We start from the raw sequence: 23,857 nt of genomic DNA, 5'->3' as shown, positions 1-23,857 counted from the left end.
GAACTATTTGTGCCATCGGAAATAGATGGATATACAGGTTTGCGCCTCCGTTGCATGGACACTTTGATGCGGCCCATTTGGTTTGGTCTGCAAGGTTTCGGAAGGGGTTACAAGTTATTATCAGAGCGCTCACTTCAGAATATCATATCCTTGTGAGCAGAGACAGTCAAAAGATTTCAGTAAGAACAAGAGACTAGGAGCATCGACGTCAGTATTGTGAGGCAAGGGTAGATCTTTTGGAGTACTTGCGACTCCCCGGCACAGAACCGACCATTTCCTGCCAGATTGGGAATTGACATTATCCACGTCCTGTTTGCCAGAGCAGATTAGAGGCGATGTGACACTGAGCGCACAGATGAAGGCGTTGAAGAGGACAAGCGAGCAGACGAGCGTCAGTGTGCAATGCAGAGACGACGGGCGATGCGAGAGGTTGGCGAGAGGCCCCGGCGATAAAAGGGCGCCAAGCTGTCGGATAGAGGCCATTGCCGTGACCCACCTGGCGTTGGTCCATGGACCGGTCCACACAGATTCAAGTTCCGATCGGCGGGGAGGGCACATAACGTCGGCCAACTGGCGCGGCAGCTGCTCTTCACTCCCGCCGCCATCTCCTCCGCTCTCCGTCGCTCACACTTTCACCCAACCCTCTAGAACATCTTAGACGACGACGAGCGATGCAGGGCTTTGACTCAATCACCCCCCTCTGGGACTTTTCCCAGTCAGATCCCTCCCATTTCGCCAATCTCGCAGACGACGACTTTCTTGCTATGCTTTCTAAGCAGTTCGGGACAGACGCATCTCTCCCCAACCAGTCCCTTGACTCCTTTACGCTCCCAGAATCTGCCATAGATCCATCCAAACTCACCAACCTTCCCGCTCCTGTCCCTCCCCCGCCCCTTTCAGATGATTCTTCTCCCAGTCCACCATCTATGAACGACTCTGGCTCTCGTAGGCAGTCTGCCGTCTACGGCGACGATCGGGAGGATAGTCTTAAGCGCAAGGCTAGCGACGACGAAGATTTCGAGGAAGGGCCAAGCCACAAGAATCCTCACCTTTCTTGTGAGTTGTTTTCGTCTTCGTCGTGCCTGCTCATCCTAACATTCTCATTCCCACAGCTAACAAGAAGTCAACGTCTTCTCGGAGGAAATCGACCGGCAACCCTGACAAGGTATGCACATCCCTTCCCCTTTTGGATCATCGTCCGTGACCTGTGCCACTATAGGATGAGTCGCGCCTCCTGAAGCGCAAGGAACAAAACCGTGCCGCCCAGCGTGCATTCAGAGAACGGAAGGAGAAACACGTCAAAGACGTAAGCTTGATTCGTCTATGATCTCATCTCGCCCCGGTATAGGCGCCTGACCCACTACACTGTCTCCAGCTTGAGGACAAAGTCGCAGAGCTCGAGTCGAAGAACGAGATGTCCCAAACCGAAAACTCGCACCTTCGAGAACTTCTTCGTCGCCTCCAGGACGAGAATCTTATACTGAAGCAATCCACCTTCACGTTCTCTGTTCCAAGACCCTCTGCCGGCGAGAGCCAGAACTTCCAGAACGTCGCCACAACCTCCTTCAACAATCTCGGTGACAATGGATCACAACATGCCTCATCCAGCTCATCGCCGCCTTCGGGCTCGGCGTCGAAGCCGGCGACACCCAATGTGCCAAACTCCCTCGACGGGCCATCAACATTCCCCGCCGATATAGACTTCGGCTCGCTGACACCGTTCGATTCGTCGATGATGAACCTTCTCGACGACAACAATAATGGTCAAGAGCCCATGTTGTACGACTTTGGAGGTTTTGGTCAAGGCGTCCCCTCCACTCAGACCGCTTACAAGACCATCGCCAGCAATCCTCAATACATGTCCTTCGTTGACCCTATGCCTGAGAACAACCAGACGCTCAGCACAATCAACAAGCCAGCTTCGTCGAGTTCTTCGAATAGCGGCCAGAGTCCGTTTGACTTCTTCAACTGGTCATCGCCTGCACGTTCACAAACGGGCACCTCGACTCATTCAAGCGGAGGGGGCTCGTTGGATGAGCTCTTTGGTGGCAATCTCTTCGGTCAGGCTCAGAGCCCAGTCGACTTCACCGTCCTCATGAAAAGTCCGTCGCCATTATCTGTTAGCCCCGTCATGCATCGTTCGCCACCATCAGCGTCCGCTACTCCATCGAGCGCCGCAGGCAATTCACCTCCGACCGACAAACTCTCACACGAGTCGTCGCCATCATGTGGCACAGCATCGGGAGAATGTCCGAAGACCAAGGCCGAACTCGAGAAGCACATCTCCACCGCAGGCAGCTCGATGTTCGCGCCTCCTGCGCCTCCCGAGCCGCCTGCCGTGCGCAAGTCGACGCTTCCGGAGACGGGAGCGCCGATGATCATGTGCAAGGGCGCTACGTTCCCTCCAACGGAGGTAAGCGACGACAATATCGAGGTATTGAGTGCTTGGAGAAGCATAACTTCACATCCACAGTTCAAGACTTCGGTACGTTTCTTGTCTAATTATCTGTCAACCGACCGGCTAACTCATTTTTTGATAGAACGTGGACATTAACGAACTCTGCTCAGCTTTCACGAGCAAGGCACGGTGCGACGGGACTAAAGTCGTCCTCGATCAGCAGGGCGTCAATTCGATCCTGGAGAGGCTTTCAGGGAAGCCCTCGCCATAGGGTTTCATCTGCTTTTTCCGGCCTTTGATCCCTCGTTTTTATCGTTGCTTTTTTACTACGGTCTCTTGTATTCAGGTAGTGACTCGCTTCATTGCACTCCATTTTCACATCTTATCCCTCATCGTTCCAGGTTCAGCTGTGCGTTTGTTTGAAATCCTTCTATGGCTCCATCGTTTTGGCCTTGTGGGTCATCTTAGCATCGACTCAGTCATAAACTACTCCTGGCGGAAGCCGTCGAAAAGTTTGCGGTCAAACTCATAGGACTCGTTTTCGTCTTCGTTGTATATCTTTACCTTTCTTCGCCGTTGTATTGGTACGAAGATCTTTTCTCCCGTCGCACCGCCATAGCTGCGTCCGACTCACGACCGAAATATCGTTATCGTGTACACCACATCACATCCCCGCCCCACCTCTCTATCCTTGTCTTCTTTATTGTTTTCATTGCCGTCTTCTCCCTCTCTGGTCGGTTGGTCCGTCTGGTACGTTTTGCTGTTTCGTTCTTCGATGAATGTTTTAAATTACATAGAATCCATATCTATCTGACGTGTTATAAGTAAAACTCATTGAACTTCATTCTATCGAGCAAACTGGCGCTTCGTACTTGCGCGTTCGCCGGTCATATCGCCCTGTCGTGACCACCGTTTCGCACGAGCTCAGCGATTTCGTTGTCTTTGTTGTTCTTGTTCATTATTGTGGACTGTCAGCGTCGGTTGGGGCGCCCGCAGGTCTACCGTGGGCGTGCATGGGCCTAGGTTGTGTATAGCCCCTGTTTCTGAGACATCCGTCTGTACATGTACAAGTACAGACCATTGTAGGTGATGCAGCAGTGACGCGATGTTATGTTCATTGACGTGGTAAGCAGGTGTTCTCGGAAGTCTCGGCTCTACCTGCGGCTCTTAATTCGAGGCTCTCTTTGAGTAGCTTCGAATTCGATAATCTGTGATCATATTTACTTGGACGTCATTGTGTAGACGATGTGCGTTGTGACCGGTAGACGGTGCTCTCCAGTCGTGATTCTTTCTACGGGTTTGCCACTGTGGCGCAGGCTTCTAGTCGGAGTATATTGCCATCATCAAGTACACTAATCGTTCTGCACACAGTCTAAGTGCACGGCGGCCTATGGTGGCTCCGCTAAGTACTCGGAGTATGACTCGAATATAACTGTCTCGGGGCCGCTTTGAGCTGTATGCTTCTGAAGGACATGCCCAAATGGCTGTAGACGCAATCATCTGCTGAAGACGATCCACCCGAACCCAAGCTGCTTTTGGTTATTAGCTTCGAGTGGCTTCAGAGATGAAGCCTTCTCTAAGTGGCCTGTACATCGTAGTATCGTAGCGCCGCGATCGAGAACATACTGTATACGACAGAGGCGCAAAACCTCTTGCTCTGAATTGGACAAAGCATGAGCGCTGTACGTACGGTATGTACTGAACAACTCGAATCCGGCGCGGCTATCGTCGGGGAAGATGGGATCTCGAAGCAGTAGCGTGGTAAGTCCTCCGTCCCTCGTGCCGCACTCCCACATCGAATCAGAATCTCTCGAGTCCTGAAACGTGAGGCGGGCCTGAGCGTGAGTGCGAACGTGGAAGTCGAGTGGAAGCGCGATAGAACTGGCGTCCGATTCGTGTAGGATCGACATGATATAGGCCCGAGTTGGAAGGGTCACCGGTGAGGAAGACTGAATGGCGTGAGGAAGCTGAGGGAGTGTCAATGGCCCGGATGAGAACGTACGAGTGTGGACTGGGTCCGTCGGTGAGAGGAGCATACCGGTAGGACGTGAGAGCTTCTCGCTGGGGGTGGGGTAGTCACTTCGGGGAAGAGTGGGTTGGGGCAATGGCAAGTATGGAGGAAGCCCAGCGGAGAGGTAGTCTACTTATGTATGTGGCAACGTTTGTGGACTCGGAAGCTTGAATGCATACGTCTCGGGAACTCTCCATCGCTTATCTGCGGTTCCTTACTTCCTGCTCTCTTGTCCTCGAAACAAAGAACCCATGGAGTTCAGGTCGGACGATAACAGACGCGGTGGCTGAGAAGAGGTCGAGACATACCACCATTAAGAATATCGAGTGGCTGTAACATCGGTCGAAGTGGATGGGTGTCGAAATGATTATCTTTTACCGCAGTGTAGACATTCATGACAGGTTGGACCAGGAACATGTCCACGCCACTCGGGATATGCCGTCCTTGGAATGTGTGGCTCACACTGGACCCTGGTAAACACGCAGGAACTCCAGTCTGCCCAGACCGTTTCATGGTACATGCCATCCAAATTGAGTACAATATAAAAAACAGAGCAGAGACCGGTATACCGTGCTCAGTATCCCACCTCTAGCGTCCAATCACCCGAGGAAAAGCACAAGCAATATACTCATTTGTCCGAAGGCTGGTATGGCTCGATCAACATCTTGCTGAACTCCTTCAACTTCTCTGGACCGCGGACTTCCTCAGTGAGGAGCGGCAGCTGGACGATGTGGAAGAAGTCATCGTAGAGCTCGTGTGCCTCGTTGAGGTATTTCTGTTGCATCTTGTGTCGGACGCGGCAGTGTTCACAATTGGAGGCTGAACCAAGATCGGTGGTTAGCAATGGTGTGGACGTCAGCAGGTTGCAATGAAAAGGGGCGAAGGCTGGTGCTGCGAATCAATGTACGTACTGTCTTTGGGGAAGAGAAGTTGGTTGACGACAATGTTATGGGTGTCGATCTCGTACGCGGTCAGTTCCTGGACTAGACGCTCCGTCTCGTATAATGACAAGAACTCAGAAATGCACACGCAAATGAAGGTCGTCTTTTCCTGTTTGGTGGTTGAAACTGTCAGTTTCGTTCTCAAGGTCGAGTGGCAGCGATGATAGAGATATGTGGCGTAAAGATTGAAGGGACGGCACGAACAGGATCCTTGAACTGCGTGTTCACTTCCGTGATGACCGCCCGCATGGACTCCAGTTTCGAGAACATATCTTCGGTAGAGTCAGCTTGGGCTCCCATCAGACTCGACATCTAATTTCGCCACGGTCAGCCACCATATCTTCCAACATGAATGACCTTGGTAGAATTCGCCTACTTGGTTAATCATAGGGCCAATGCGACCACTCAGTGCAGAGAGCTTGCCGAGTGCCTTCTCGAGGACGGTTGGGAAGGAGAGGAAACGAAGAGTGTGGCCTGTAGGTGCGGTATCGAACACGATGACCGAGTATTCCATTGACTTGACGTGCCTGCAAACGTGTAAGGGTAATTAGCAGGAAAATTGGGCAGGATGAATGGAAAACACTCGTACTTCATGATCTCAGCAAAGCTCATCGCTTCATCAACACCTGGAATGGCGAAGGCCAGATCTTGCATCATGGAGCCCATCATACCACTCTGGTCCGCTGCACGCCAGCAATAATTACCGAGAGGATCAGTCAAAGCCATGGTAGAGAAGGAGAGAGTGGACGAACACTGGTCTACCATCTCCTGGATAGCACTCGTCGGGTCGATCTCCATCGCGAAAAGGTTGCTAAACCCGTTGACCTTCGTGGCCTCTTTCGAGAACTTCTGGCCGAAAGCATCTGAAAGGTTGTGTGCGGGGTCTGTGGACTATGACAAACCATAAGATGGGTGGGGTGTATGGAGAATGGTTCGTCGTGGCGCCACGTACTATCAAGAGCACGGACTCGCGAGCTTGGGCGAGTTGGATGGCGAGAGAGCATGATGTTGTGGTCTTTCCTGTGGATAGTCAATCATTAGTCTGGTGAGCATGTCGAGCACAGACTGTTTTACGCACCGACACCACCCTTGCCACCTATCCACGATCGAAGGTTATGAGCTTCAAGAGTTAGGACTAACAAAGAAACATCTGTATGCGTACCGCAAAAGATCCACTTCAGAGACTTCTGGTCAATGACATTCTGCAAGTTTGGGGGAAGTGTTTCTTCTGCCATTGAAAGTTGTCTGGGGTATTCGTTCTGTCGGTGTGGTGAAGGGTGCAGACAAGAGATGCTTTCGGAACCACTGGCAGGAATGTTGTGGGGATCGAGCGTTCATAATCTACGCGTCGCGTGTCGATCAAGATCCCACTCTTTCTTCTTCCTTCCACCATCTTCCCGGCCCTTCCGTCTGTACCTCGAAAGCTCTGAACATGGCGGACACGGACTCCAAGAGTGTTTCTTTCAGAGGTTAGTCTGGAATAGTAGCGTGATTATTACCATACTTAACAGGAATACATTCGTCATAGCGCTGCAGCTCGCAAATGAGCAGCGTAACATGTATGGACTGAGGTACAACGACTATAGTCGATACCGGTAAATGCTCAACATGGAACTTGTACAATGCATCTTCTAATATAATATTTACTAGGAAACATTGTGCAAACAGAACGCATCGTCTGCGCTCGACATTGAAGATAACGCATGGCAAGGGACGTGAATTCAAGAAATTACCTGCCATTGCTCCATCGAGTATTCAGGACGGGCAGTAAGTACACCACCGGACAATCCACAGTCACATATCTCACAATCGCCTAGTCTGCAGCTCCTCCTTTACGAAGCCGAGCGAGCTTGGTCTTACTCCCAAGAACTTCTCGCCCTCTCCAACCTTCCCTCCAACGAATCAAAGGCATCATCTCTCCGCCACAATGCCACAGGTCGTTTCCGTCGTTCCGTTCACTGGTCCACCCAGCTTCTCTCCCAGTGCCAAACCCTATATGCATCATCCCGCCTCTCCGCCTCTGGGCTACTCGAGATCACCATCTACACCCTGATCTTGAACGGTCGTTTCCTCCGCTACCGAGACGAATTTGACGATGCTTTGGTGCAGCTCAGCGTCGCGAAGGGATTGCTGGACGAGCTCGCAAGTAGGGCCGACACCAGCAGGGACCAGGCCCTTTACACGTATTTCGCGGACGCAATTGGGCCAGAGATCCGGTACTGTGCGCACGAACTCGGTAGGGAGAAGTCCTATGACGTGGATGGAATTGTGGCAGAGATATCGGGCAAACACAGAGATGAGATTGTGGAGGGTTACAATGCGCTGTTAGAGAAATTGCAGAGCGAGAGTGGGGCGGTAGAGCAGGATAAGGCGAAGAAGAAGTTGGGGACTTTGATGTGGGAGGGAGAGCCAGTGCCCGTAAGGAATCCGGAACTGGTGGACGTACTTCTAAAGGTGCAGGATGGTGAGGCGAAGTTGAAGCAGGAGAACACACCGCAGGTGAAGAAGGAGGATGGTGTAGACCAGAAGAAGGGCAAAAAGAGTAAGGGTGGGAACTCGAAGCGAGGAGTTGCGGCGTACGACACCATCCTTCTTGCTCTCTCTGACGCGGAGGAAGTGGCTCGCAAGTTGATGGAGGCTCAGCAGGTTCGTCCATCTTGGTTTTTTCTCATTACACAACCTCACATTCTGGCCTACTTAGCTGAGTGGCGCCTCTTCCGCCTCTATTGCTGGAGCTCGGGACATTCAATTCGTTCACGCGTACATCGTCTATCAGCTCCTATCTCGTCGCATTCAGCGTGACCTGCTCCTCATTTCTTCGCTCGTCGCATCCTCAAAAGCTGCGGCCCCCCGTCGTCCGGCCAACAAGAAAGTCTCAAAAGGCCAGGGTCCCAAGGCGTCTTCGAGCAAGACTGAAAAGAAACAGGTCGATGCTCGGCTGTATCCGGCCCTTGTCAAGCTCTTAGATACGGTCCTGCAAAGCCTGAACCAGATGCGAACTTTGTCTATCGTAGATGAATCGCCTGACCTCGCTACTGCTGTTGATGCTCGAATCGCGTTCACCAATGCTCGGAGGTAAGATTGCATCTCGTATAGTGTGACTGTGATTAATGGGTCGATTTTTATCTCCTTTATCTAGGTGTCTGTACCTTTCGCGGTCCTACCCACCAGTAAAGAAGTATGCCGAAGCGCTCACACTCGTCCAACACGCCACCCTACACATCCGCGAAACCCAGTCTATTCTCACCACACTGGACTCCTCTTCTCCCTCTGCATCACCCGAATTCTATCCTCTCTCTTCCACCCAACTTCACGAATTCGAAGAAGAACTCAACGCCGACAGCTTATCACTCAAGACTTCCTGGTTTGCCTACAACGGCGGCTCGCTCGATGCCGACCCGAAAACCTACAAGAAACCTCTGTTCTTCGATATCGCGTGGAATCATGTGGCACCGGACATGGACAGGTTGATGGAAAGGGCAGGAAAGAAACCTCAGGCTCAAGCTACTCCTGTGGCGCCTGCTCCAGTGAAGACGCAGACGAAGGAAGTGAAGGCACCACAGCCACAGTCTGCAAAGAGCGTGGCGAGGACAAAGTTAGAAGAGGAGAAGAGGGCGGCTACGCCAGAGCCGCAAGCTTCGAAGGCGCCCGCGAGGGGTGGGTTAAGCAGTTTGTTGGGCGGGTGGTGGTAAGTATTCCGAACTGTGAACCAATTTGTATACAAAAGGTTGTCGTCAGAGAGTATGCTTTCAATTCTATGGCGGTATTCCGGGCACTGCTGGAGCTATAGTTTTCGATCTTCTGTACACTCGAGTTGTGGAATCGTTCTCTAAATCAATCAGATGTCTACAGACCAGAATAATTCACAGTTTCGAGGTTTTCCGGAGGACATACTTGCTTTATCACTCCAATTTTGTAGAGAAATAAAATGGACGATTCTGTATCACCGACTCGCACTCATGACCGTGGTGAACCACGGTGGGGGCTGTTTTCAATAGTACATACAAACATAGAAAGAACATCCCGAGGAACCGTACGCTCGACGCGACGAAAGAAAAGAGAGGGTTATGTCTAACAACTACATGAGATGTCGACAAGACCATGTTGACGTCGTGATTCATGGCAGTGATGGACCTCCCACTTCGGACCTTCTCTTCTGGAATGCACAGTACTCCTCATCCGACGCAACCATGGGATTCATATTCTTGAGCAACGTCGCCGTGTTATAGTCTGGGTGGCTATACGCGGCCTCCCAGCCCCTCGAGGCAGAAAGCAGCGTAGCCCAGGTCGATTGGTCTGTTTCGTCGATAACACCAAACACGTCATGGATCAGACCCGAAACCCAGATATCGTAGGACGTGAAATTCCCTGCTTTCTGTGTCGTCACATATTGGATGGAGGGTGTTTTGGCAGCCAAAGCGAAGACCATTCGAATAATCGGTCTCGAGAGTGTCGTTCTCGCCGATGAGGCCCATCCTGACCGGGTTCATGCTCTCGAATAAGGCTGTATTGATATTGGCAGTGACTTGAGTGTTGGTCTGGGGCGGCGCTTCGAGCAAGAAATCCTCGTGTGGCCTCTTCGTCGATGTGCTGCTCCTGCCGTTTGATGAAGTGGTTGAAATACATGTTGAAGTCCTTGAATGCGCTTTCGAGGGTGATGTTTTTATCGTTGTGTATCCGATAGACAGCTGGTTTAGCCTTTAGAATATCGAGGAGCAGTGCTGTTTCCTGCTCTATAGTAGATAAATTATGAAGAAAAGCCCTGAGATAAGTAGTCGACATCAGCGGCCGGTGTGCGAGATGCCTAAGGAACAATAAGTAGCGAAGAGAAACAAAAACAGCTCTAGAGGGTTGTGTCAGGCTGTGTCACGTATCATATAGGCCTCTATAAGACTTATGAGCCTAGTAGTCACTTAGTTGCTCGTATGTTATGCAAGGTTATGCATGAACTTCAATTGGGCCACACTGGGGCTACAAGGGTCTCGGGGATAACAAAGCATTACGTAACAGTGATCGAGCCCGGTCAAGTGTTCTGTGGCTCCAGGCAAGCTCCAGCTCGCGCGTCCACGGCATCGAGCTCTCCATCACTCCTTGCTTTCCACCCCCATCTTCTCATTCCTCTCCCACTACACTCGTTCTGCTCATAAACCGGCCAAGTAATTGTTCAAAAGCACTATTTGTGCCTTAAAAAATAGTTGCACAGGGATCGTTCAGCCATGAAGTTCTTCAAGCAATCCTTCTTGTACGAGTAAGTGTGCGGCTTCTCTGTCCTTGCCGCATGTGGTGAACTCACAACTCTTTCGCCACCGTTGCCCTTCTTCACTCATCGAAACGATTAAATCGTTGTCCAACTACAACCGATTTCCTCAACACAACTCATTTACTAAAATAAAACCCGAATTCCGAAACCCCTAACTCCGCCGCAACCAACAGCGATCCCTGGTCCATCGTCTCCCTCGCCTTTTTCCTCCGCTACCCAAACCCCTACGCCTCCCATATTCTTTCCTGCGACGTCATTTCCCGCGAATTTACATTCTCCGGCTCTCTTCTTACCACCCGTCTCATCCTCAAACGTGGAGCCTTACCTCGATGGGCACCCAAAGGAATTATTTCGAGGGCGGAGAGCTGGGTGATCGAGGAGAGCGAGGTGGATCCGGAGGGAAAGGTGGTCAGGTGTAGAACGAGGAATTTGGACCATGTCAAGGTTATGCAGGTGCAGGAGACCCAAGTGTTTAAACAGACGGAGGAGGGGTATGTTGGATTTATCCTTCGCTTCATGTCTTTTTCCACGGATTCGCTATGGTTGAATTGAGACTCATCGTCTATGATATCTGCATCTTTACAGGAAAACTCAGCAGACGACTGAAGCGAGCATCGTTTCTGGATTTGGCTGGGGCCTCACCAAAAGTATTGAGAACCACGGTTTGGCTCGCTTCAAAGCTAATCTGCAGCGCGTGCGTACATTTATACTGTGACTCTCACGCTAGCCAATGCTGATCGTTCCCTTCCCGACCTTTTCTGAATTACATTGTTCATTAGTCACGCGAAGGCGTCTCTCTTATCCTCGACTTCATTCGCAAAGCTCGGTTGCAGCCCATGACCATGGGTGGAGTGGGTTCAGGAATGTCCTATCTCAGTCCAACATTCGGTGACAGACTGGCGGCGACGCATCGCGTTCCGGAATACGACCCTGACAATGTCTCAAGAAGCCCGTCACCTTCGGCATCGGGGAGCAGACAAGACGACATCACGAGTGAGGGCGAAGGCGAAGGACAGCCCGCTGCGTCGTATTCGTCGTGGTTCCGGTAGAACTATAACAAGTTTTGTTCTCGTTCATTTCATTTTCCGCCATTTTGGTTCATTTGCATCGTATCATAGTTTCCCATGTTCGCATTCTCAATCCGTATTCGTGCGCATCGCTCTGTGAACGGTTATAGCGATGTTGCTGTGTTTATTCTAATTATTTGCTTTCATTTCACCCTCTCTCGTCCCTCGTCCCATGTCCGATCTCGCTCCCGTATTCGTTCGCGCGTGTCGTTCCGCCGTTTCGTGTCCATTCCCTCGATGTCGCTTTCGGTTGTATTTGTATCGGTTGTTTCGGTACTTCTATGGGCTACTAGTGTTCCTTGTCACCACATACGCAACTTGGCTACAAAACTGCATTCAATAAACCCGCACAAACCCCCTGTCTTGCACTCTATTGGTCTGCCCCTTTCTCAACAATAAGCCTTCGTTGTCAAGCAAACGGCGTGTGGATATTTTGTAGGGATGGAAGGGGTGAGAGCCGCATATCACGGTCGCGGGAAAATCTCTGGGAAATCGAGGAAATTGGGCGGTCGTTGGGCCACATAGCCAGCGAAACACGTCGGTTTCGTCACGATCTCTCACCTCCGTCAGTTGAACAGCATGCGGCCTTACTTACTCTCCTCCTGTTCCTCAACCATTCCTGTCCCCCCTTAGAAGACCCACATTCCTGCTTTTCATATCCTGAACCTCGGAAGTGCTCTGCTCGCTACTGACTGGATAAAAGCAAGACCAAGTCATTGCTGTGCTTCAATCCCCTTGACTTGTTTGGTCGCGTTGAGTGAAATCCACGGTGGCCCCAGATGTATTTCCCCACATCTGCCGCACGCCAACTATGCACCGTCCCTGCTCTGCCCAATGCTTTGACTGAGCCTGTTATACAAGTCTGTCCGAGTACGAGGAAGTCGTTGTTCTGTACGTTGACGAGGGATGGATTGGCAGTGTGGCGTGTACGGGTGCGTTCAGTTTCTAAGCTCGCACACATATCCTGTGATTGCCTCCCGTATACCTTTCAGAGTGGAGTAGGAGCTGATGTATCGATTGATTTTGGCATGGTGGCATTGTAGCCGTCTGCGATGCTGACGTACCTGTCGAGGACGGCTACGAGTCTGGAACAGCATGGGGAGAATAAAGCAGTCCATTGGTCTACGGACGGGCGGAGGATCGTCATTCAAGTACGTCCCCTAACCGAGTTCTACCAACAATACTCTAATTAACCCTATGGACGTGCGCAATAGACAACACGCTCCTTCCTCGTCCTCGTCACCGTGCACTACAATCCGGAAGAAACACCTTACAAGACACCACCACTAGGCGCTAACAGTCAACGGAGTTTCTTGCCTGGACCTGGAGAAGCACTTCCCCTTCAGTCGATCGTGTTGCAGTTCGAGGGTGTCATTAGGGTGGAAGGTATACTTCTTAGGTACATTCTCCATCTCTTGTGGTCCAGTCCAGACGAACGGTGACACTGATTCGTTCATGGATGCTGGATGTTGCAGTGTGTCGCCACGCAAACATTACATCTTATTTTCTACGAAAAGTCCGCCGTCGATACAACGGATACCGTGGCCGACTGCTCCGGAAGATGAACTGTATGATCGTAGAGGGAATAGGCGATATGATTACGACAGTTGGGTGATGAACGAGGATGATTTCCCGTGGCTTGTGGATCCGGATGGTGAGTACCCCTCACAACCTCCCTCTCCAGAGAACTGGCTGACTTCTGTTTTGGTGATAGTAACGGTGTGCGATATATCATGGTACAGAGGAACGGATGTCGAGTCGTGGATCACCTCCGACGGCAGGGCGTACTTCGTTCAGTTGTCGGAGAGCGCGTATTCGGATGTGAATATGTCGAATCCGGACGTAAATGGGGAGGATTCTCTACCGGTACGATTCCTTTTATCCATCAGCACATGAAAAAAAATATAGTTACTAAGAAGAAAAATAGGACACGCTCCGCCGCCAATATCACTCCCGAACCTCCGTCGACAGCTCCGACTCCCATTCACAACCCTCATCAGAGTGGCACGGAACATGTATACACGATATCGAGGTTCCGAAATGGGTTCAGAAGCAGCGTGCCCCCGATCCTGAAGATGAAGATGGTTTGGGTGCAAGTGGGAGTGGTGGGACGGTGAGAAGTTACGAGCAGCCGAGGCGAGCGGTGAAAGTTGCAGTAAATACCAAATTTTCGATGATTGCGGTCGGGACGTCTTGGTTCGTCTCAACGAATTACGATTTCTTTCTCTTCAATAACACTCATATACATTATTAGCGGCTCAGTCGAATTTACAGCCTTCCCTTCGTCCGCTCAACCCTCCAAACCGCACGTCCTCCAACTTCCTCACGTCTTCACCACCACGAACCGTTCCACGTCCATCAATGGTCAAAGTCATAATAACGGGAAAGGTCCGGTGTGTACTATGGAGTGGAGCTCAGACGGGTATGTGTTGGCTGTGGGGTGGAAACATGGGTGGGCGGTGTGGAGCGTGGCGGGGAGGTGTTTGGCATGGGGATTTGGGGTTGAGGAACAGGTTGATGAGGAGAGGTTTCAGGATGCGTTTATGTACGGGATTAAGGATTTGGTGAGTGCCTTTCAATCTTGGATCCGGAGGGCCAGGTGTGGCGTTTGTGGCGGAATACTGAAACTTCGACTTCGTTGTAGTTCTGGGTACCAGGGAACTTCGAGTTGATTGTGCTGGCACAGTCTAGCCCTAATAGTACGTCCTTGCCTTGAACGGGCTATTTACTGGCTGGTGACGACTTTCTACAGGGCCAGATGGCCAGCTCTTCATTCTACCATTCGCGAAAAGCGCAACCACAGGCCAACATGTTCCAGTGAGTCTTCAGACTCCGGCTGTATTCGCGCTGTTTGCTTACACGCTCTTAGGACAATTCGGAATACGCATTCCTGCAAATGGATGACCGAGCGTTAGTGTATAGAGGAGCTGATCAACCCGACATGAGTGTCATAAACCCCGAATCCGATGTCTGGCAGCACATCAAGGTACATCACCTTTATATCTGCGACCTCCTCAAGCTGATCACTTTTTTTCCGTCCATAGATACCGCAGAGCTATCTCGCAGCTAACTGGCCGATTCGATATTCAACCATTAGCGCAGACGGAAGATTGATCGCCGTCGCCGGTCGACGCGGCCTCGCTCACTATAGCTCAGCTTCTGGAAGGTGGAAGCTTTTCGCGGACGAGTTGCAGGAGCAGGCCTTCGTCGTGAAGGGTGGAATGTTGTGGTTCCACCACGTCCTTATCGCGACCGTCGAAGTTGCGAAGTCATGGCAGGTGAGTACGCTTCGTACCCTTTCATTGTCGCTATCATCATTACCCCACTCCCATACGAAGTGTCAGAAGTCACGACGGTACTAATGCACACTGTCACAGATTCGGCTGTACTCGCGCGATATGGAGCTGAGCAACCAAAATGTTCTTCATCGTGAACTTCTTCAATCACCCGTCGTCATCCTCTCGCTCGTGGACAATTCCTTACTCGTCTATACGGCCGATAACACACTCCACCATTTTCTGATCGTGCCTACGACGGATACGATCCAGTTGCATCTATGTGGGAGTATCACTTTTGAGGGCATCATTGCGAACCCGAATGCGGTCAGAGTGTTAAGTTGGATGATTCCGAGTGCACAGAAACGTGAGTCTAACTCTTCATATTGTCCTTGCATAGCGGGGTATGTGTGCTTATGAGCGGTTCAGATTTGGGAGACCCAATGGACGATCTGTCGGTTGCGACCGTGCTCATGATGGTTGGCGGCCAGCTCGTCCTTCTTCGACCAAGAAAGGTTTGTATTTATGTCTTTATACTACCTAACTCACGCCTGACCCGGCTTCGTAGTCTGCAACTCAAGAAGTCCGCTATGACATGCAAATCCTCGCCGACCGCATCGAGTTCTGTTGGATTCATCTACGCGGAATCGGGAGCCTTGAGAACTCGCTATGGGGCTTCGACGGCCAAGGCATGCGGGTGTGGTTAAATGCTTTGCATATAGAGCAGAGACAGCTAGAAGATGCGACTGCGGAGCCGAGGGAGGTGAAGGAGAGTGTGAATATTCCGTTGGATTTCTATCCGCTGTGTGAGTACTTTCTATCCGTCGATGGACTCGCCGCAAAGTCGCATATGCTGACGGTGTTGTCTTTCTATGCAGCGGTGTTGATGGATAAGGGAATTATAATAGGGGCTGAGCACGAGACGACGGCGAGGGCAAATTTGCCGTTCGTGCTTTTCAGACATGCGACTAGCGTGAGTAGCTTCCTACCTTTCATTTCCTCAGCGCTGAAGATACCTCCATCCAGTCACACCTCTTCCTCCATCACATTCTTCTTGTCCATCTAGCCGCAGGACAAGTCCAACAAGCCGTCCAATTCGCTTCGCATTACCAGCATCTCGTCTTCTTCGCTCACGCTCTGGAGATCCTGCTGCATACTGTTGTTGAGTCGGACGCGTCGTCGGGTGATGACAGCGATGACGGTCATACTGTTCAAAGCCTGGACGTGAATGACGGCTTGTTGCCGGCTGTTATAGAGTTTTTGGACCATTTCGATGTGGCACTGGACGTGGTGGTAGGTTGCGCTAGGAAGACTGAAATGACGCGGTGGCGGAGATTATTCGACGTCGTGGGCAATCCGAAGGTGCTTTTCGAGGTAAGACCGTTCACGTGGTTCATGCGACGTCGAGACTCACGTCGCATGCATTCTCCTTCTACAGACCTGTCTCAAATCCAACCGCCTCCGCACAGCCGGCTCTTACCTCCTCGTCCTCCATAGCCTAGAACAGCTCGACGAATCCAACGAAGACGCTCTCCGACTCCTCCGCAGCGCCGTCGAAGCGAAGGATTGGCAGCTCTCGAGGGAGTTGTTGAGGTTCTTGCATTCGATCGATACGACGGGTGGCGCTTTGAAGGAGGCGCTGAGGCAACCTTTTATGTTCGATGTGCCGAATGGGGTTTCGGATCGGATGTAGGGTGAACGCTGGTGTGAGGGCCGCTGTTTGTTTGCTTTGAGTGATGATCGTTGATTTTTATGTGGATGTTGTTTTAGGTCGGACATCTTGTTGTTTGTGGCAGGCTTTGTATACTGTTGTATATTGAAATGGGATAACTTTTTCGAAGCGAGTCGTTACTAGAGATTCGAGCCTGAAGATTTCAGGAACGCGAGCACTTAGCTTGTGTAGATATGAGGGCGCCTGTCGCGGGGTTCCAACTTCGAGTGCCGCTTCAAAAGTCAAGTACGATAATTGCCGTGGCGTCGGCGCTTAAGTGGTTGGCCATTTGAAGCACTCCCGACCCGCAGAGATAACAGAGCTATGTCACCACCCGATCACTCGGAGAATCCTCCTAGCTACCAAGCAAGGTGAGCTCACTAATTGTCAAACTATAGGGCCTTCTATACTGATGGCGTTTCGTTGCAGCACTAGTAGCCCACCATCGGTGGAGATCTCGACTAGAGGACGGGGTTTTCCCACTAACTTCCAGTGGAGGACTTATGGTACACTTCCTCAAGTATCGCGCTCGAGATCCTCCCCCTGCAAAGGAAGTTGCAACATTCTAAAATCTATCATCGGAGCCCTTGTGTTCCTTGTTGTCTGGCACTATATCTACTTCGAGTACGTGAGGCACCAGCATCAAGTCTTTCTAGACAACTGGGAGAACGAGCGTCGAGCTTATGAAGCTGAGACTGAGGTTTGGAACGCACGACGCAACGCTTATATACGGGAGAAACAAGGTTGGGAGACAGAGAGAAAGGGGCACATTCGGGAACAAAAGGGGTGGGAGGTAGAGAGGAAGGTGCATGCTCCATATTTCGAGGAGCCGGTGTTGAAGGTGTGTCCTGTCTGGCATATAACACAAGGGAGTATAGAGCTACTCATATTGCACAATTATTTACTGATGGACCAGTACTGACCAAAATATATAGAACAGGTCGCATTTCTTCCTGTCGGCCATCTGGCAGTATGGAGTCTTCCAGGATGTAAGTTACCTCGTACCTACCTTTTTTATATGATTTTTGTATAAGGCCAAAAGCACGGATACTGTAACCCATATTATAACATGAAGAACTTTGATACATACCCACGTGAAAGGCTGGTCTCAAGGTCTCAATGGAGAATGAGTTCAGATGCTGCGTTGTTTCATCGGCGCCACAGGGGCTCAGCACCGGTAGCGATGTTAGCACGGAGTACTAGTTGGTCCACCAAAGTATTAAGTCTACAACAGAGCCTGGTAGCCGCACAGCTATTTAACGATCGACATAGCGTACCTACGAGCTAGTGCATGAGAGAGGCTAATACTCTAATAAATGGCGAGAAACTTGAACCAAGCTCTCTGCTACGGTGGCACGGCGCTCGGAAAGGCAATTCCCGTATCGCGTGTGGCGCTCGCCTTCGACATTATTCGCGACGTCGACCATATACTTAAGCCAGTACCTTCTCCTACTCAAGTCCCACGATATCGGACTGCCATTTCAACGTCCTATACGTGTAAATCACAGATTAATCTATGAACTTCTGCTTGTCACTCATTTAAACACTTCATACCTTGCTGGCATACCTTTCCTGAAATCTCAGGCGAGCCGAGGTCAAGACTTCATCTGAAATAGAAACTCCGAGTCGATTGGAGACACCCATGTCGAGCTCAAATCTGGGCTCTATGTCAGATGCGGACGAGTTGGAGCATAGTTACGAGGAGCTATCAGGTTCCCAAGTACGTCTGTATACTCACATGTGAATGAGGACCCTCCATGCTCAATCCCGGCTTGCCTCATCCTGTCTTCCAAAAGGTTGTAACACGACAACACCTCCTGCGACACATTAGCTGCATACAAATCAAGAATTTGACTCCTTTTCCTGCTCGAGATGACCTCACGACAGCCCTCTCACAACCCGCCGAACAATCACAGTTCACCGCCTTCGGTAAGCTCTCTGACGACCTGGATGTCGCACTCTTCAAGCAGCGATCGAGGAGGATATCTACGAACTCTATAGGGACAATAGTGGACAATTTTGGTGTACCGAAGGAGCGAAGGGGCTCTAGTAGCTCAACACTGGACTATAGGGGGCGGAAACGAACAATGTCATCGGGAATGCTGGGAGGGAATACGCTTGCACGGAGCCCTAGTCTCGAGAAACCTCATTCTCACCCATATCCAGTATCCAGCTCAGGACCTACTATTAGGCCTAATCGGCAACGTACGACGTCGATGGCCTCCCTTGCTAGCAGTCACTATCCCTTTCCTTTCGGCACATCAACGACTTCTAGCGCACTATGGCCGGACACGTCCCAGACAGCTTTAGAGAAGGTCTTGCAGGACCGTCTGGCCGAGACATTCGTAACTTTGAGTGCATTACCGGATGACCCGCCATCGCCGGAGATGCGCCGTCGAAGGCATGCCAAGATACCAGGCTCGCCTCGTAGCTCTTCACCAGACTCAGGAGCATCGAGTCCTTTGCGTAGTGTATCACCCTCGCTGGATGGCTCTTCACAGAGACGATACAAACAGCAAGCTCCATCTCTTATCAACCCGTCTTCACCAGTAACACCCTCGTCAAAACCGCGTCGGAAGACGGAGTCCAATGTCGCTCGCTCAAATGGTACCGCTACTTTCCCGTCATTCCATTCAACGGAACCCCAAACACCCTACAGACGCCAATTCGGACCTCCACCCACTTCGCAGCACTCAATACCCACACCACCGAATTACATCTCCGACATTCACCATCCGAGTACAAACCCTTCATTTCCTCTTGATCCGCGCTCGGGATACGACGTCGCTAAATGGACGAATTTGGCTGCGAGGAAGGTCTCGATCCAGGTATGGGGAAAGGTCCCGGATGGGATGCAAAGCGGGGGTAAGGGTAAAGGCAAGTGGAAGGCTCCAATGGAGACGGTGAAGGGAAGTATTGGGCAATGGAAGGTCTTGGAGGAATGGAATGTGAATCTGGATGAATTGGTGCCTCTGTCGGATGAGGTACGTTATTCTTGGCTGCTCTTGGATGAGGCACGAATGAACTGCCCAGCTCATCGTCACGTAGCTTGCCAGTCAGCCGTCACAACTCCCCTCGAACACGCTTGTCCTCACTCTTTCACCTCCTGGCCAAGCTTATTACCTGCCGCCACTATCTCGCACGTCAAACCGTTCTGCCTCTCCTGGAGTTGAATCACATGAGGACCCAGAAGTTCGAAGTGCAGGAGACTTAATCGTCTCGAAAGCATCATCTGAAAACCATCCTGACCATGTCACATCGCCTACACGGTCACACTCACCTGAACGAATACACCGCTCAAAGAAGGGAATAAGAACGAGTGTTGGATGGCCAGATCTTGTGAAGTGCGTGCTATCTTCATCTTCGGCGAACTCTTTTTGTTGCGAAGACATGTCCTTCATTGCTGACATTTGTGTGGCACTGTGGCACGATTAGACTGGCGACGATGCAGTCCGTGATTCTAGATACACAGCGGTCCCTAGCCAAGATTGTCCGTGAGATCGACAAATTACTTCTCGGAGATGGCATCCTTCCACTTGTATGTCCCGTGTCCAGTCATTCTTACGAGCTATGTACGTTTGCCTGACTTCGTAGATCACGCTTTGCGGGTAGGTTCGCGAGATATCAGAGCGCGAGATGCGGGTGCAGGATTGGAAGACAGATACCGAGACAGTGCATACTGAGTGCATCAGTAGTACGTATTCGTCATAGGTGAACCAAGGCACATGGTTTCTGACGAATATCCCCTCACAAATGGCAATTCAGTGTCAGAACGAATACGCGCTCGGCGCGAAGCTATCCAGGCTCGGAGAGACGCACTTGCTCGTGCACGAGATCTTCACCTGCAAGACCTGCAAATGGAACACCTGGACGAAGGGGAATTGTCTCAAGAACGGTTTGTGCGCTCAACCTGCCTACCTCGTCCCTCATCCTGATAAATATGATATCTAGAAACCGCCTCGATACTCTCCACAAAACCCTCAATCCCGTCCGCATATCCCTCATCGCTACCCTCTCCTTCATCTTCCCCATCGACCTCCTTTCCGGCCCCGATCTTCTCTACACGATCCTCTCAGTTCCGCTCCCGATACCACTCGGCACGAACGACCCCGCACCGCCACTTTCTCTGCCCTCGCATAAAGAGGTGAATGAGGACGTGGTGGCGACGGCGCTGGGGTATGCAGCGTTTGTGGTGCATCTGGTGGCGCTGTATCTTGGACGGGCTTTGGTATATCCGGTCACGTTTATTGGGAGTAGGAGTCTGGTGAGGGATGGGATCTCGGCGATGGTAGGACCGAGGATGTACGTTCGAAGTTCTCCTTGTTTTGGTTCGTCCTCAACGGTTGGGGTGGACTGAACCAATCCTATATTGACTTTTCGTAGGTTTCCCCTGTTCTCGAAAGGAGTGGATACATATCGGTTTGAGTACGGAGTGTTTCTTCTCAACAAGAACATCGAGTTGGTATGGGTGTTCACTCTGATATTGCTTTACATCATGATTGACGGCGACCTTTTCATACAACTTTCAGCTGATGTCAGATCGGAACTTACGGGCCCTAGATATGCGCCACACACTACCGAACCTGAAGAACCTTCTCCTAACGCTAACGGACGGAGAAGGTGCACCACGAATGTAAGTATGTCCTTCTTCTCACAGAAGTTTTGTATCTCAACCTACGTGTTACAATCGCTCTCGGTCATGTAGGGCGCGAAGACCCATGGACTCACCCGTCTCATCCCTCCTCGGACTCGACTTCCCCTCAAGACCATCCACACCACTCCCTCCGCAACCTGCATCCTCGATACAAGCCACACCCTCGACAGAAACCATCCACGAATCTTCAGAACCTCCAGCCCACGAAGCCACCACACCCACCACACCTACACCCATCTTCTCCACTCTCGCTTCATTCACCTCAACCTCAACCTCTATCTCGTCCACTACCTCCACCTCCACCTCCACCCTCACAGACGCGACCGAATCCAACCCAGAGGCCGAGCGTAGTGGTGACGGAACACCAACTTCGAAATCAAACACGGACGCGCATTATTATAATACGCTCTCGCTCTCGAAGATGTCGAAACCGTTCTTCGGCGGGCTTTCGGGGTTCTTGAGGTCAAGGTATCCGTCGCAGGTGCAGGTTCAGACGACTGCTACTGCCACTGCCACTTCGACAGCCGAAACGAACACTAACACTGATGCGGGCAAGGAAGGAGGAAGTCCTGTGGCGGGTGTGGGGGATGGGAATGGGTCTCGGGCGGATGGGATAGCGGAGGGTGATGGAGATGTGGATGCAGACGACGATGAGGATGGGGAGGAGGAAGAGTCGGATAGCAGGACGTTGAGGGATGTGGCTGTCAATGGTGCTGGTGACGAGAGAAGCGACACCGGTGGTGACGGTACGGAGACTTCGTCGGTGGAAGCTATCGGTAAGGAGCTGGAGAAAGTTCCCGATGGGCATGGTGGAGAGGTTGTTGGAGGCGGTGGGGTGGCCGCGCCGATTCAGTGAGACTTGTTGTGGGTGGATTGTGATTGTGAAAGCGGAATATTTGCTTGATACTCGTACACTACTCTATGTTTTCCTCTCGGGTTGGAGGATGAGGACCGTTTGTCTTTTGTTTTCATTTATGCAACCGCGGTGTGCGCTAGCTACGTATTATTTGATTTTTAGACCGTGCTGGGTAACTTATCGTGGATTTTCTTTGCTCTCTCATGCTCGAGAGCGCAAAGGATGGGGAGGGCCTTCAGGAATATGAGGGAGGGTGCCCAGAAATATTCTATAGGGTGCATGGAAACAGATTCGATGGATGCTAGGTTGTTCAAAGTCGTAGACGACGACGTCCCCGTTACATACTGGCTTTGGCCTGAATTCAATTCGACGGACGGTATCTTTTGAGGCTTTAGTCTGACCGCCGCGGGCGCCACGTCGACTGCAGAACTCCTCGTCGGACCCCAGCGGCCCACAAACCAGTGCCATTGCACCATCCCAAATCCGAATCCATTGTCATCCGGCGTTTACGAGATGTTTATTTACAGTGTGCACGGAAAAAAAAAGGAAGGAAGGAAGGAGAGAGACTCGTGTACTCGCTTCCTTTCTTTTCTGCCCCGTGGTATGTCGGAATATGTATAACGGCAGTGCCACTTTTGCGTTGTGTAACACGCTGAGAGCTCGTATGTAGTAAGTACGAAAGGCTAACGGCGTGGCCGTACACCATGCCGTATATCGTCGGCGAGGCAGCGAAACTCGAGCAAAGCACACTGCAGTCTGAGTAAGTGCTGCATATCCATGCTTGTGGCACGACCTCAAACAGGGTGCGAGATAAGTGCAGTAAACATGACACAGACAAAGGGCCCGCCGCAAGCCCACTGGAGGACGGCATTAGCGGCGCGTCGGTCGACCGGTCAATACACTTTATGCAGCAATCATCGAACCAGAACCGCACACGTACGTCTCACGTACAAGAACAGGCACACAGGGCGGTCTGTCCGTAATTTCTGTCCCTCTGTTCGAATTCTTCATGCCTCGAGGCCTCGAACGCGTCGTCCCTTCCGGCCGCGAAGCCATGTTGATCAGCGTCACCGTGAAGGGAGAGCGGTAAAAATCGGTTGGTTGAAAGAAGGCGAGAATTGCTTCCGGTGCGGTGCGGTATTTTGAGCCTTGACGCACGAAGAAGAGGGAAAGAAGGCAGGGAGGACTGAGGGGAGGAGGATCAGGCGGGGTCGGGGAAATGGTGATGTGTTTTTGCGGGCCAGACGGGGGTGCTCTAGGGTGCTCTTGTACACAAGCCCGGGTTATAATCGAAATCAACGGACAGGTTTGAGTTGGGACGCGTCGATTGACTAGACCAAATACGTCCGCTGCGTTTGTGGGGATATGAACGCGGGATGGTACATGGTCTCATTTGCGGTACCGGATCAACGCGTTCTGCTGGGTGAAAGTCGACCCCGCATCAGTCTGAGACCTTGACTGTAGAGCATACGGTAAAATAAGAGTATATACGCGGTTAGCAGTGCGTACGAGCCTCATCCGGACGAGGCCGCGATGAACATATGACGAGCACATTTGTGAAGATAGAGAAAGGGGAGCAAAGATGGGGGCATGTTCAGGGTGAGTTGAACGGTGGAAAGAAGCAAGGAGAAGACGGAAGACGAGCCGCGGGGGCATTACATGAACTGATAGAGAGGTCGACATG

General features: G+C 51.4%; 7 protein-coding genes across 7 annotated transcripts; 6 read left to right on the top strand and 1 right to left on the bottom strand.

Moving 5' to 3' along the window:
* The first annotated feature begins 624 nt into the window (after nucleotides 1-624).
* On the top strand, nucleotides 625-3,118 carry STEHIDRAFT_83347 (uncharacterized protein). The gene is made up of 5 exons (XM_007307394.1): nucleotides 625-1,056; nucleotides 1,113-1,165; nucleotides 1,220-1,306; nucleotides 1,376-2,485; nucleotides 2,541-3,118. The coding sequence occupies exons 1-5, from the start codon at nucleotides 672-674 to the stop codon at nucleotides 2,667-2,669; spliced, it is 1,764 nt and encodes a 587-aa protein (XP_007307456.1). The 5' UTR covers nucleotides 625-671; the 3' UTR covers nucleotides 2,670-3,118.
* Nucleotides 3,119-4,787: 1,669 nt separating this feature from the next.
* Nucleotides 4,788-6,626, bottom strand: STEHIDRAFT_101459 (arsenical pump-driving ATPase). Its single transcript, XM_007307393.1, has 9 exons — nucleotides 6,513-6,626; nucleotides 6,429-6,446; nucleotides 6,303-6,370; nucleotides 6,103-6,241; nucleotides 5,940-6,033; nucleotides 5,727-5,877; nucleotides 5,555-5,662; nucleotides 5,321-5,459; nucleotides 4,788-5,228 (listed from the first exon to the last, which is right to left on the bottom strand). Exons 1-9 carry the CDS (start codon nucleotides 6,583-6,585, stop codon nucleotides 5,038-5,040), a joined length of 981 nt encoding a protein of 326 aa, XP_007307455.1. The 5' UTR covers nucleotides 6,586-6,626; the 3' UTR covers nucleotides 4,788-5,037.
* A 114-nt stretch (nucleotides 6,627-6,740) lies between these two features.
* Nucleotides 6,741-9,299, top strand: STEHIDRAFT_101457 (uncharacterized protein). Its single transcript, XM_007307392.1, has 6 exons — nucleotides 6,741-6,819; nucleotides 6,879-6,945; nucleotides 7,001-7,117; nucleotides 7,168-7,996; nucleotides 8,052-8,425; nucleotides 8,490-9,299. The coding sequence occupies exons 1-6, from the start codon at nucleotides 6,783-6,785 to the stop codon at nucleotides 9,040-9,042; spliced, it is 1,977 nt and encodes a 658-aa protein (XP_007307454.1). The 5' UTR covers nucleotides 6,741-6,782; the 3' UTR covers nucleotides 9,043-9,299.
* Nucleotides 9,300-10,433: 1,134 nt separating this feature from the next.
* On the top strand, nucleotides 10,434-12,035 carry STEHIDRAFT_101453 (MSF1-domain-containing protein). The gene is made up of 4 exons (XM_007307391.1): nucleotides 10,434-10,598; nucleotides 10,784-11,101; nucleotides 11,196-11,304; nucleotides 11,390-12,035. Exons 1-4 carry the CDS (start codon nucleotides 10,567-10,569, stop codon nucleotides 11,657-11,659), a joined length of 729 nt encoding a protein of 242 aa, XP_007307453.1. The 5' UTR covers nucleotides 10,434-10,566; the 3' UTR covers nucleotides 11,660-12,035.
* A 273-nt stretch (nucleotides 12,036-12,308) lies between these two features.
* Nucleotides 12,309-16,788, top strand: STEHIDRAFT_123755 (RIC1-domain-containing protein). Its single transcript, XM_007307390.1, has 17 exons — nucleotides 12,309-12,609; nucleotides 12,721-12,828; nucleotides 12,892-13,076; nucleotides 13,153-13,331; nucleotides 13,392-13,543; nucleotides 13,605-13,873; nucleotides 13,932-14,241; nucleotides 14,322-14,376; nucleotides 14,430-14,494; nucleotides 14,547-14,663; nucleotides 14,722-14,955; nucleotides 15,055-15,319; nucleotides 15,382-15,467; nucleotides 15,521-15,758; nucleotides 15,831-15,925; nucleotides 15,979-16,326; nucleotides 16,391-16,788. Exons 1-17 carry the CDS (start codon nucleotides 12,457-12,459, stop codon nucleotides 16,643-16,645), a joined length of 3,114 nt encoding a protein of 1,037 aa, XP_007307452.1. The 5' UTR covers nucleotides 12,309-12,456; the 3' UTR covers nucleotides 16,646-16,788.
* A 189-nt stretch (nucleotides 16,789-16,977) lies between these two features.
* On the top strand, nucleotides 16,978-17,678 carry STEHIDRAFT_123754 (uncharacterized protein). The gene is made up of 2 exons (XM_007307389.1): nucleotides 16,978-17,034; nucleotides 17,093-17,678. The coding sequence occupies exons 1-2, from the start codon at nucleotides 16,988-16,990 to the stop codon at nucleotides 17,583-17,585; spliced, it is 540 nt and encodes a 179-aa protein (XP_007307451.1). The 5' UTR covers nucleotides 16,978-16,987; the 3' UTR covers nucleotides 17,586-17,678.
* Nucleotides 17,679-18,166: 488 nt separating this feature from the next.
* On the top strand, nucleotides 18,167-22,559 carry STEHIDRAFT_170622 (uncharacterized protein). Its single transcript, XM_007307388.1, has 10 exons — nucleotides 18,167-18,383; nucleotides 18,460-19,647; nucleotides 19,712-20,007; nucleotides 20,099-20,201; nucleotides 20,276-20,357; nucleotides 20,429-20,558; nucleotides 20,615-20,965; nucleotides 21,047-21,125; nucleotides 21,193-21,296; nucleotides 21,369-22,559. Exons 1-10 carry the CDS (start codon nucleotides 18,306-18,308, stop codon nucleotides 22,171-22,173), a joined length of 3,216 nt encoding a protein of 1,071 aa, XP_007307450.1. The 5' UTR covers nucleotides 18,167-18,305; the 3' UTR covers nucleotides 22,174-22,559.
* The last annotated feature ends 1,298 nt before the right edge of the window (nucleotides 22,560-23,857 follow it).

The sequence above is a fragment of the Stereum hirsutum genome, assembly GCF_000264905.1.
Source record: "Stereum hirsutum FP-91666 SS1 unplaced genomic scaffold STEHIscaffold_13, whole genome shotgun sequence".
Taxonomy (NCBI): domain Eukaryota; kingdom Fungi; phylum Basidiomycota; class Agaricomycetes; order Russulales; family Stereaceae; genus Stereum; species Stereum hirsutum.
Note: the sequence above shows the minus strand (reverse complement) of the source record. Positions and strands in the feature narration are given on the sequence as shown.